The sequence below is a fragment of the Petromyzon marinus genome, chromosome 1 (genome assembly GCF_048934315.1).
Source record: "Petromyzon marinus isolate PM22_M1 ecotype Great Lakes invasive population chromosome 1, UKy_Petmar_22M1.pri1.0, whole genome shotgun sequence".
NCBI classification, from domain to species: Eukaryota; Metazoa; Chordata; class Hyperoartia; order Petromyzontiformes; family Petromyzontidae; genus Petromyzon; species Petromyzon marinus.
In genome coordinates this window covers 4222832-4236400 of record NC_133667.1, presented here as the reverse complement: position 1 = coordinate 4236400, position 13569 = coordinate 4222832, and the positions used below count along the sequence as shown (strand labels likewise).

Below are 13569 nucleotides of genomic sequence, written 5' to 3'. Positions count from 1 at the left end.
GAGTCTCTGCTGACACGAGTCACTGCACAAAAATCCCATTGTCAGACTTTTTTTTATCTTGATACGGTGGAGCCCAGCACTGGGGGCGACTCGGTACGTACCTCTGAATGGACGACCTAATCGCTCATCTGCACCGCTGCGCATGGCGTGGGCTTCCTCCTGGCTGCCCCATGGTGTACACCCCTGTGTCACTGTATGTGGCTCTGCTCTTGTACAGGAATTTTGGGAGAAAAAGCATTCCCTCGGATCTGCCACATTATAACAAGATCGGGATGCATTCGATGAACAAGTTGAATAAAACACTTAAAAATTGTCCCCTGCACAATGGCAGTGGGGTGTTTGAAGTTTGATTTTGCCTGTGTACTCTATCACGGTTGTCAAATGTTTGAATGGCAAATAGGAATTCTGTATTGCAAATGAGTAAAAGCCCCAGTATTCAAACATGTCAAAGACTGTGCACACAACTCTTTTGCAAGAGCTACTGAAGCAATGGGAAGCTGCTCTTCTCACCACTGTCTCCTACGTTGCTTTATGCAATGAATGGAGTTATTGGCAAGCTGATACGCAGCTGAGAGACCAAGGATGTATTCATCAAAGAGGTGTGGTTATCATCTGATAAAAAACGTACACTTATCTACATATATGCAATGTATATTTTAAGGAGGTACTTGGATTTCACCAGGACTTGCAGTCCAGTGCTGGAGTAACACAAAGCCGCTTTGTTGCTCGAGACCAGGTTTGAGGCCAGAGTTTTTTTTTTCCAAATGGCGGGTGACTTTATGGCCTCATCCCAATTGGTGAAGAAACATTTTGCGTGTTAATCGCTTTGCAGAGAATGGCACGCGGAGTGGTTATCGAAGTGGTTATCTAAGCCCTGTTGGCTTTGGACAGTTGGAATCCATTCTGGAATACAAACTCTGAACGTCATTACTCCCAAACCTGCCCACCAGTGAGTGCCCATTCAGACGCAGCATGTCGGTGCTGCTGCAAGGGAGATCCAGACTGCATTGTTCCCTTTAGGCCGTTTATGTTGATTTTCACCATCCTTAACGGGATAAACGTGACATTGTGTTTGTTTGAAATCACACCTCGTGATGATTGAGGATTTTCAGTGTGCCTTGCTTGGTATATGTTGCGAAAAAAAATGTGATTACCATTTTGCACTCGGGAGGAAACCATGATGAAGCCTAGAAAAACTAAATCTGAGCGTGCGTAACACCGCCGCCAGCCCTGTGCAGACGGCCGGTCGTGCCCCTCGCGGGCAACTCGCCGTGCACAATGGGGAGGTGTCCCGCATCGGATCTGTGTGACCCCTTAACCTGGTGACAAGCGCAATACCTTCTGGAACGTTCTCATCCGAGCCAAACGTATGTCGTTGCGACGTCACTAAAAAGAGGTGAAGGTGGTATGTCGTGCAATCCCGCCTGCAGTGTAGTCCATGTGCAGCAACCAAACCCGGACGCAGTGCCTCCCCGGGACGACTGTGCACCACTTGGTAGCGAGGTGCTCGTGGAGCTGTGGCTTTGCCTGGGAGCTGCTCAGGGGCGGAGCCAGGATTTTGACTTTGGGGGGGGGCTGACTTCAATATTCTGAGATATCCAGTGTAATGTTTTCCAATGGGCGCCACAAATTTATAAAACAAATTTAATTGGATTTGAACGCGGAGTTTATGAATAGGTCGGAGCCGCTGATGTGGCTAATAAGTTGGATAAGTTCGAAAGGCTGCCGCTCAAGCAGCCTGCAGGGCAGCACAAGGTGGCAGCCTGCAGGGCAGCACAAGGTGGCAGCACAAGGTGGAAGCCTGCAGGGCAGCACAAGGTGGCAGCCTGCAGGGCAGCACAAGGTGGCAGCCAGCATTTTGCAGCAGCCGGATATCTGGTTATCCCGATTACCGACTTTCCCAAAATTTCATGGGGAGCTGAGTCCCCCAGCCCCCCCCCCCCCCCCTGTGGCTCCGCCCCTGGGCGCTGCTTCTACTGTCATGACGAAGGGGAGCCCCCGGCTGCCGGCTAGAACCACAGTGCGGGGGTGGCGCTCGCCACGGTGCTTCTGGAGTGTTTGACGCGAGACCCAGAGGGCACTGGGGGGAATCTGGTCTATTCCGGTAATGCTTGGGAGATTCAGGTTTGTGCCGATACTGCATCGCAATGTGACGTGTCCCGCGATACGGCGATCCATGTCGAAATATCTGTTCCACACACAGTCACAGGGTAGGCATCCCCCACCTTTTGTGAGCAAGTCCAAACATTTGCTATCGTGCACTGTTATAAGCCCAGTCCATCACAAATGTGCAGTGAGCTATTTGGAATAACGCCGTTTCAAGTCTTTTGCCAAACTGGCTCCGACTCACGGACGGATTCTGAACATCTGCCGCAGGTAAACTGGTTCCAGGTCTTTGGGCCGGAGACCCCGGTGAAGCTGCGCTGGCCGTATCGCCACACAAGGTTTTGCGTGCGGGTCCAGTGGGATCACCATGTAACCCTCGCAGAGTAAACTTGTAGGTGTCGATGCCGACTCGGCTTTCCAGCGATGACGACTGCAGTTGGCACAGCATTAAACTCTGAAATGTGAGGCCATGTCGTCCTGGCTGAGCTTACCTTGGCCCAGGGTCACCCTGGGTCGGTATTTGGCCTGCAGCTGCGCTGGGCAGAGAACTCTTGACATTACCGTTTTGAGTAACCAAATGTCGTATTGTGTACGGCTTGTCCATCCTAGTCTTCATTACATGCGGGATGCGTCTCTGTCTGAGGTCTCCATGCGCATGTTGACGTTACATGTTTCCGCTCCGGTTGGAGTTATGCCATGTTAATCGCACACCGCAGTGAATTGCAAGGTAATGGTAATCGCAAACCACACAGGAGTAATAAACACGGGTGTTGTGTTGCTGCGTGCGTATGTGTGTGTGAAGAGAACTCCTGTCCTGTCAGGCGGCCGCGCTGTTTGTTCACTGCCGATGGGGTCCCCGGCTCGCAGTAAAGCAGGCTCGCCCACCTGAACGCCGTGCAACAGCAGAGCCACGCATCCCACCCAGATCGAACGCTCGAGAGCAACAGCTCGATACCCCTCAAGGAGCCATGTGAACCGTCAGACTGATGTAAACTGATTGGACATACGTTGACCGTCTTACTTTGCTGATTTCGGAAACAAAACCAAAGTATGCGCATAGCCTGTGTGTGCGTCGTGGGCGACCATGCCGAGCCGGGGACAGAGTTCGAGCAGCACCATTACACGCGAGGCTCCCGGGCCCTCCCGTAAGTCCCGATGCTTAATGCCTGCATCGCTTGCTTTTTCAGAACGCGGCCACCATGGACCCGGCTCGGCAGGAGGTGGACGCACAGTCTCTGCGCGACTACGGGCTCCAGATTCGCTTCATCGAGGACTTTGCCAACGCGCCGGCTCACAGAGGCGGGGGGAACCCTTTGAGTGAAATGAATTCCTCCTCATACGGCGTGCAGATCAGCATCCAGGGCATCAAGGGCCAGCCCTTTGTGGTGCTCAACTCGAGCGAGCAGCCCGAGGGCGGCCTGCCAGACCCACCGAAGCTCACACTGCCGGAGCCCAAAACGAAAACCGCCCAGAGCCTCCTGGCCGTCAACTCAAACGGTTCTTCGGTGACCACCGTGGATGGTTTGTTCCAGGATGCTGCCGGTCCCAAGGGGAACCTCTACAGCCTTCCTCGCAACGCCACTTCAGACCCTTCGCACAAGAAAACCGAGTACACGAGGCCAGATTTCATGCGGGCGCGAGAACAGGCACGATCTACAGCACTGAAGGGTCAGAGTTCAAGCCAGAAGCTGAACTTTCAGAAAAAACCTTGGATTCTTCAGCCCTACAGGCCGGCCGATAAGGCACAATCATGCGTGGATGGGCAAGAGAGGGAGAAAAGTCCAAAAGTCGGGGCGATGCAGCCGGCGGTGAAAGGGGAGCCCAACGGTGTGGGAAGCGCGCTTGCAGGTCAAGCCACGAGAGTCACCGACAGCGCGAGCGTGCGGGGCCCCCCATTGCCCGCGGCCGGCAAGACGCAGGAGTTGTGGGGGAAGCGGAGCGGGGAAAAGCCTCCGGTGACGCGGTCGGTGTCGAGCATGAGCGAGGAGTCCGGCAGGGCCGGCAGCGACGTGGACAGCCTCGGACGCTCCAACGCGAGCTCCGCGTCCTCGCGCTCGCGGGCGTCTCCCGAGCGGCCGCCGATTCGATCGCCGTCCGAGGACGGCCCCGACGAGTTGCGTGGGGAGAGCGCCAACCGCCACGAGAACCGGCGCTACATCCCGTTCCGCGCGGGCACGGGCCGCGACATCGACTCGGGACACATCCTGTCCATCGAGGAGCTCATCGGGCAGTTCGACGAGGCCAGCGCGACGCGCGGGCGGCCCCGCAGGCGCGCGAAGATCTCGGCCGGCGACCGCGTGCGCTCGCGCAGCCTCGAGAACTTCTCGAGCACTCGGTCCGGCGAGCGGGAGAACCGGGCCGAGAGGAGCCGCGTGGAGCTCGACGGCCCGAGGAGCGGCACGCTGTGGGGGCAGGCGAGCGCGGGCGGTCACGACGCCCCTCTGGAGCCGCGCGCGAAGGTGGCCACCGGCGCCGTGACGAGCTCCATGCGGCTTACGCTGGCGTCCCGAGTGGAGGCCACCAGCGGCGGCGGCTCCGTCGGCGCCAAGCAGGTGCGGAGAACAACACCGCACGTGCACGCGCGCGCCGGGCCAGAGCCTTCCCCTTGTTCGCACATGCGCCGCTCTGCTCATCGCAGCGCCGAACTCATTACGAGCGTTGGGATTTCACACCTGCTTATCCCTGTACAACGTCTGAGTGCTTCTTAAATCAAATGTGTTGTGTCGTGTTGTTTGACTCTTGTATTTTGTATGCAATTATATATTTCTCCATTTGTTGGGTAGATAGGTGAGTTATCAGAGCCCAGAATATTAGGGATTTTAAAGTAATGTAACGTATTTCGTAATTTTGTCACCTGTAACGGTGCGATTTTGTGAAAAATTGCACAGTGATTGAGGCCTGGCCCGAGTACTTGTGTGCAATATTATTTACCTGATAGGTAGCAGACATGTCACATGATCAGAGATGGCGGCTCTTTGTGTTGTGCCCACTGAGGTTGTCAAGGCGGCGAGCGCTGTCGCAGAATGGAGCTGTGCGGGGTGACAACTGTGTGAATCGTGGTAACATTACAGGGAGTGGGAACAGCTGTGAATTACCATGAGCATGTTTGTGCGAACAACAGAGGTGGCAAGGCCAGTTGATGCTTTAACTCCAGGCAACCGTGCCCACTGTTCAGAAATGAATTGTGTGTACAAGTCGGAATGAAGAACACAATCAGCGTTCATGGGGATATCTATAGAAACATTACTTTATTCAATCATCCATCACAAGTAGAACTTTCAAGAGAAGGGTACCAGAAACGTTAACGGAAGACCAGGATTAGTGTTTATTGTGGCGTTTACAAAATACATGTTATTAAGCATGCATACGAACAAACAAAATAAACCCACAGACCTGGTTACCCTCGTGAAACATCTCTGGTGCAGGTGCGCACAGTAGTATCCAGTGTGGTGTTGCACAGAGTAAACAAAACAACACGCAAGAGGGGAAAGAGAAAGGGTGAGGGACCTCTTCTCTTAGGTGGAACACAAAGAGGCCGAAGATGATGAACATGGAGAGAGACCGTACCTCGTGATATTTTCATCCGTGTGTGCCAGTACCCGCTGATGCTCAATAGCTGCACTTTTCCACAGCACCTCGCCTCTCCCAGGGAGGGTAAATCATGATATTTTCAATGTATTAACAATTTTTGATGGAATACCATGATATCAATTTGCAAAAGCATTTCATTACATCTCGGAATGTATATATGGACGGATTGCCCATAAATGATAATGTCAAAGCTAGTCCGGTAGCACGATGAAACGTTTGTGACGTTTTCCCAAATAAGGAAAGTTCCTCAGGACGATCCTAAGAAGCATGCCCGTATGTCTGTGTACTGCCATTGGGGGGGGGGGGGGGTGTTTTGGGCAAAATCTCCTCTGAGATGTAATATGCGCGTAGCTCTTATGTTGGTATTTTTGAGAGCAAAACGAAATTGGATGAGGTTCCGTGGCACAGACTTGAATCCGTCGTGTGCGGATTTCCAATAAAGTCTTAATGCCCTTCCCCCAGGACAGTACCGGTCCCTTTCCGTAGCTTTCCAATTTTTATCCCAACGTATTTTTTTAAAGGAGGCCAGTGATATGAAGGTGTCTACAACAAACTGACATCAGAAGAAATCGTACATCGGCCTTGTGTCTTCATTTGATCTCCACCCATGGGCAAATCCCCAACTCGTTTTACTCCTGTTTCATACCAAACCGAGGGGTTTCACCAGCGGTTATTGTGCCTTATGCAGTATGAAGACGACACATGTTGTCATCTCAGTGTAGCCATTCTACCACCACCAAGTGGGCACGTCCACACCGGAAATCCATCGGTTCCGTGTGGCTGGGAAGGGGGGGGGCCCTCTTGTGCACCCACACCACGGTCTGAACCTTTTCCCCTGAAACTGGGCTTCAAGACGCAGAGTGACGCCGTGTGTTCCCACAGGCAGCCGAGCTGTTTGTTGTGAGGGGCCTTTGTCATTTGCCCCGTGTGGTTGAAACGAGATAGCCCAAGGATGAGCAATGCATAATGGCAGTGAAACCAGCCATGATGGGAAACTCGTAGAGTTCCCTGACAATACCTCGGGGAAATTCCTGTAAGCTTATTGCCATTCTGTTAGAATGGAGATGGGGGTAGTCAAATATAATTATGTAATTCTGACGCTCGTAGACAAACGAAGTATTCCTTTACATTTTTCTCACAATTAACTGGTTGCAAAGCCACTGAAGTACTAACTTGGTGAGCTACGGCCACGGGTGATCCACGCCTCATTCGCATCGGCTGGATTTATCAAGAACTCTCGACGTTTTGCGTCGAAATGGCCACCTTTGTTGGTGGAAACGTGTTTACCCGATGCACGGCAGGAACATATTTACAGTTCGACAGTGCTCGGCGAGCAGGACTTGCCGTCCCTCGCGTCGAATTTGCCAAACAACCTCGAGAGTTTAACGGTGCCATTTGCTGGAGTGCCGTGATGAGTGGCAGGCCTTAAAAAAAACTCCCGACGGTCATCCATAGTTGCAAACGAAATTTGTCAACAGAAAATAAGTTTAGTTCTACTTAGAGTTTTAATTGGTTTGATTAACTTTCTCAGAGGGGCTCTTAAAGCGACCAACAAAGCCGTCTGCTGCTGCTGCGGCATCGTGAGGTCCTCACTGGAGGGGGCAGGGCTGGCACCGTGGGATCGGCACCACCCGGCAGAGCCGAATGAGTCGCAGCATCTGCTCGCTCACACGAGCAATGCGACCACACCCGTCTCTCTACGCATCTTGTAATTTACCTCTGAGATTTCAACATCACGAAAAAAATCGTTAAAATTTCGCGTCTCCATCTTCGTATGGATAATGGGCCCTGAACCAGTGGTGGAAATTGTACATCCACACGGCGATGCCAGCCTCTCGTACGGCCACTGTTGTTGGCTTATCAAAAAGGAACGAAGGAAAGAACCCGCAGCATTCTAAATCAACCTGAGTCACTCAGGTTGATTTAGAATGCCAGAGGCAGGTGAGCAGCTCTGCACGGTAGTGTTGGTAAATTACAGGGCATACATTTAGTGGCTCTATTTCTTTCATCCCGTTAACCATGTCAAACTGTGGGCGGGCATCACTAGGGCATGGCTTGGAAATAAACGCGGCCTCGCTTTGAGCTTCACGATGTGATTAGTGATCCCAGGGGAATGTTCACGTTCCTTTCCCACTGGAGCCATGGCTCAGGGAAATCTGCCGCTATGAAGCAAGCGATCCCTCTCCTGCTGCGGAAGGAGGCGGAACAACGGGCAAACTCGGGGGTCCCACATCTGAACACTGAGGCAGCTCTACTGAGGACCCTCTATTTGAATCCTAGCCCGAGGTCCGCACATATAGGGAGAGTGATGGTCTCAGCCCGGGCACCAACACTTAATGATAAACGTATGAGGTGTGTGTGGTTTGCGGATTATTTCTGTCCTGTCCACCTTGGGGTTAAACCGCTCGCTTGTCTTTCGAAGTGAAGACGGCAAAGCATAATGGTCACATGAATAACCCTTGGAGGATGACAAGTGAGGGCCCGTGAGGTTATTTTTTAATCGATCATGGTGAAAACTTAGGTATGCCGTCTTAAAATGTTCCAGAACAGTTACAATTATTAATTTCAGTTCAGTTTCAGTTTATTTATTTGGTATAGCCCTGTGAACTATTCGGCTCTTGAATCGGGTGCAACCGCAACAAACAAACAAAAAACATGAACAAGAAAACATCTTAAAGTGACTGTGACTGTGCATACAGAAAATCCATGAAAAAAACAGCAAAATATTCCTGAAAAAAGCACCGTACACCAACGCTGTGTGCAAAAAATCCCAGTGGGATGCAAGTCGAACAACAACAACAACCACAAGACAACTAAGATTAAGGCCATCAGTCTAACTCCGTACTACAATAAACAAAAACATGTCCATACGAAAAAACGTTTTCAAAATCACCAAAAAATGTAACAGGTGATAGCAAACCAAGCTTCTTTTTCTCTTTTGCAAGGTAGACTTTGGATAAAGTAATATTACATTTTTTATTTGAAGCTTTCGTGACTGCAGGGATACATACCTACGTGACTTTACCGAAAGAACCAAAGAGTAATATTTCGTTATTTTACAAACTTTTAGTCCAGACTATTATTCATTTCTATTTCAATCTACGCCTATGAATGGTGTCACAGGTTCTTCATGTACACACTGAATCAGGCAGCAGCTTTGAAATTCTCCGTGGAAGTAGCTTCTACAGAGATTCGAACTTTCACATTGAGTAAACTGCTTCAGGGGTGAGCGTGCTGACTTACAGGCAGCACACTCACGAAGCATCTTACCCACATGGAGCTCACTCGAGTGACGCTCGCGTGGAGCTCAAGTGCAGCTCAATTGCAGCTCGCTCAAGTGAAGCTCACTCAAGTGGAGCTCACTCAAGTGGAGCTCACTCAAGTGAAGCTCACTCAAGTGCAGCTCAAGTGAAGCTCACTCAAGTGAAGCTCTCTCAAGTGAAGCTCACTCAAGTGCAGCTCACTCAAGTGCAGCTCACTCAAGTGCAGCTAAAGTGAAGCTCACTCAAGTGGAGCTCACGCAAGTGAAGCTCACTCAAGTGCAGCTCAAGTGCAGCTCAAGTGAAGCTCACTCAAGTGAAGCTCACTCAAGTGCAGCTCACTCAAGTGCAGCTGACCCATATGCAGCACACTCAAGTGGAGCTCGCCATGCTGAATGAACGTAAAATGCTTCACACTTGCTCCTTCGATGCCAGTAGCACAATCGGTATTTTAAAAGCAACAGAAGTTGCTGTGTTTTGTTTGCAGTGCATCTTGCACATGGTGCAAAATTTCTGGCCACCGCGCTGTGCGTGCCTGCACATGATCGCAAGCAAACAAAAAAATGACTTCCTCTTCCTTCCTCAGCTCTGGTGAAGTTTTACACGAGCATCACGTTCACCTTCTGGGCTGGTCCAGGCTACATTGATCAAGTCCCCGTGTGGGCTTGTGTTGTCCCCCAGCGTGTAGGTTCCAAACGCGCATGGTCAGTCACACGCCCATGGCAACCCCTGTGGCTGTGGAACGCGTTGACTCTGCGGTAAGAGAACCCTCTCTTATCATCGGGTAGCAATGTAAACAAGCGGACAATACACCTGCTTCCCATATTTGCCTCCTCCACAGATTTTTTGACTGTTTTTTGTTTACACCTCCCGTCCCACCCACAGGGGCCTTCTTCTGGGAGCGCATTTCTTCTGCGGCATTGGCTTGATGCCTCTTATCGGGGTGCTAGGCTCCCCACACAAATCCCACCTGCTCCCCCCTGACCCGCTGTGCGTCATCAAGCGACACCCTCCCACCGTTGCTGCTGCTGTTGACCGACCCCAGTGAGCCATCAATGTAAACATGAACAGCAAACGTGGACTTATTTGTAAACTTGCCATGCTATGGGCATGCTCGGTTTTGCCTTGTGCAAGCTACCCTTTCTGTATTGACTCACTTGGCCCAATTCATGTTGCCGGGCTCCCCCTCTCCTCCGCACGCTCGCCCGACTGACTGTAGGCTTCACTCAATCACAGGACCACAACATCAACACATCGGCACCGCGGTGCTACAGCCAAACCAAACCACCCTGCTCTTGGCAAGGTGTATGTCTCGCACTCTGCCCATTTTTACCACGTTCCACGCACAGCCCATAAAACCGCGCCACCCCTACTGCAGCAGCGTTCATTCGTCGTCGTCGTCGGTCATGGTCAATCCGCTGCTGGATGAAGGCCTCGCCAAGCCGCTAACATCTCTCTCACGATTCTGCAATGCAACAGTGCGTCCGGTACCGGGACATGGCCTGACGTCGGCGTCCTCTCAGACACGTTCCAGTCCTTGGCTGCCACTCTGTTATTACTCTTGATCATCGGCCGTTATCCCTTACAGCGACGTGTCCTCTCCTAGACGTGTCCTGCACTAGACGTGTCCTGCACTAGACGTGTCCTGCCCTAGACGTGTCCTGCACTAGACGTGTCCTGCACTAGACGTGTCCTGCCCTAGACGTGTCCTCTCCTAGACGTGTCCTGCACTAGACGTGCCCTGCACTAGACGTGTCCTGCACTAGACGTGTCCTCTCCTAGACGTGTCCTGCACTAGACGTGTCCTGCACTAGACGTGCCCTGCACTAGACGTGTCCTGCACTAGACGTGTCCTGCACTAGACGTGTCCTGCACTAGACGTGTCCTGCCCTAGACGTGTCCTGCACTAGACGTGTCCTGCCCTAGACGTGTCCTGCACTAGACGTGTCCTGCACTAGACGTGTCCTGCCCTAGACGTGTCCTGCACTAGACGTGTCATGCACTAGACGTGTCCTGCACTAGACGTGTCCTGCACTAGACGTGTCCCGCACTAGACGTGTCCCGCACTAGACGTGTCCTGCACTAGACGTGTCCTGCCCTAGAAGTGTCCTGCACTAGACGTGTCCTGCACTAGACGTGTCCTCTCCTAGACGTGTCTTGCCCAAGACTTTCCCTGCCCTAGACGTGTCCTGCCCAAGACGTGCCCTGCCCAAGACGTGTCCTGCACTAGACGTGTCCTGCCCGAGCCCACGTAGTCTTCTTCGTAGTGGACGTTGTCAGTTACCGGCGTCTGTTTTCAAATCCACGTGGTCCTTTCTCTGTCTCTCCAAGCAGCCGTCTCTTTACGCTTCTTTGCCCACTATTCAGTTTTTTCGTTCGATATTGTTTCGTTCATAACCGTGTTCATGAACCATATCAAAGCAGACAGCATGCAGTGATGAAACGCGCGCTCCTCTCGGCACACTGCTGCTTTACATTTAAATCGTAAGTTCGGCCGCGAAAAGCACTCTGAACGTGCTCTCGTCCTCCCCCCCCCCTTTGTTGCATCGTTTCAATTCCAGTCCCGCCTGTCACGGCTGCCCCTAGGTACACTTAACCACTTGCTCTGCAACGTTTTCCCAATTTGTACCCTCCGACCAATATCTCTCAGCTCGGTGAAATAAGAGCATTGTGCAAGCGAGGCTCGGGGTCAACCAGGGCAAAATTGTACGGTGCAAACTCCTTTGCCTTCTGCCCTGCTCAAGGTTTTCTAGTGTTCAAGGTAACGGCGGGTCTCCATGCTGTCGCAGGGAGTATCAAAATTGAGCCCATGGGGGTCGTTTGCAGCAGGAATACACACACTCCCTTCTGCTGCATATGTAAACGCTGTGTGTCGTATGCCGTGTGTATTTGCATCTGTTGTACTGTGTATTGGGTGCCGTTTGTTGGGTGCTGTGTGTTGCGTGTAGTGCGGTGTGTAATTGGTAATGTTTTACTGTGTAATTGGGTGCCGTGTGTTGTTGTGTAGTGCACGGTGTGTTGGCTGCTATCGTTACTGTGTGTTGGGTGCTGTTGTACTGTCTGTTTGGTGCCGTGTGGTAGGTGCTGTGTGTCGTGTGTAGTTGCGCTCTGTATTGGGTGTTTTGTGTTGTGTATTGGGCGTTGTTTTACTGTGTTAGGTGCTGTGTGGGTAGTGTGCCGTGTGTTGGGTGCTGTTGTACTGTGTATTTGGTGCCATGTGGTGGGTGCTGTGTGTAGTGTGCTGTGTATTGGGTGCTGTTGTGTAGTGTGCTGGGTGCTGTTGCACTGTGTGTTGGGTGCTGTTGCACTGTGTGTTGTGCGTTGGGTGCCGTGTGTTGTGAAGGCTTGAGAGAGGAAGCATCAGGTGATACTGTTGGTTATAGGCAGGCTGTCTGGGCAGTGGGCGTGCCACCCAGCTGTCCCTGGCATGCCCAGGGTGTGTGCCTGTGTGATTATTATTTTCTCGAGTTTTTACATTAACTGGCCTCAGCTGTTAATCAGCAACAAAGGTCCCCTCTGGTTTGTTGGTGCTCTGTTTTGCATATTTGTTGATGCAACCTCTGCAAATTTGTTGGCGTTATTTCTTGCGTACCAAATCCTCATTAAAGAAATGTACAACGACGCCTGCTCAACCACAACCTACATGACGATTGCACGTGTTCTGTTACAGGCCACTACAGTCGATCATATTTGCCGTGCGCTACGTTTTTCATATGCCACGTACCACCCTTAGGGTGGTACCGGAGGTGAGATGGATTGTGGCATCACGAGACCCAGAGAAGGATGGCGGTGGCATACGGAGGCCTTCAACCAGCATTGAATAGACAATGGTTGATGATAATGATGAATGGATTTAATATTTTTTTATTGAAATACAGTGAAACCTTGAATTGCGAGCATAATTCGTTCCGGAAACGTGCTCGCAATCCAAAGCACTCGTATATCAAAGCGAATTTCCCCATAAGAAATCATGGAAACTCAAATGATTCGTTCCACAACCCAAAAATATCAAAAAAAGATAAATACAAAATACTGTACCTTTTTATATGTTTATTTAAATTTCATATAAAGTAATCAAATGTATTGATTAAATGTAATCGTGGCTGGTGTGAGGGAGACGAGAGAGAGGAGGAGGGTTATTGTGTAGGACGACTTTCACTGTCAGTAACGGAAGCGCTGGCATCTCTTGGCTCACTGGAATATTTTTATTTTTGTGCAACTTTAACAAGGAACCTATCCAATGATACTTGCTTTTCAACCTTTTTCTTCATGGGGGCCATTGTTGCAGTACAGTTACTAAAGAGCAGTCACTACACTTGGACACAAAATAAAAAAATCTTTACGCACACACACGTGGTCACAACACTATACTGTAGTAAACAGTACACACGTGGTCACAACACTATAGTACTATAGTAAACAGTATACACGTGGTCACAACACTATAGTACTGTAGTAAACAGTATACACGTGGTCACAACACTATAGTACCGTAGTAAACAGTATACACGTGGTCACAACACTATAGTACCGTAGTAAACAGTATACACGTGGTCACAACACTATAGTACTGTAGTAAACAGTATACACGTGGTCACAAGACTATACTGTA

The 13569-nt window shown here is 50.9% G+C and overlaps 1 protein-coding gene across 4 annotated transcripts in view; it reads left to right on the top strand.

Moving 5' to 3' along the window:
* The window catches only part of LOC116940306 (cingulin-like protein 1), a 126406-nt gene that overhangs the window by 29766 nt on the left and 83071 nt on the right, over nucleotides 1-13569 (top strand). For all 4 annotated transcript variants that reach the window (XM_076053594.1, XM_076053550.1, XM_076053503.1 and 1 more), the window contains exon 2: nucleotides 3294-4658. In XM_076053594.1, coding sequence (XP_075909709.1) covers nucleotides 3306-4658 — 1353 coding nt within the window. In that variant the 5' untranslated portion in view covers nucleotides 3294-3305. The remainder of the gene's footprint in view (nucleotides 1-3293; nucleotides 4659-13569) is intronic.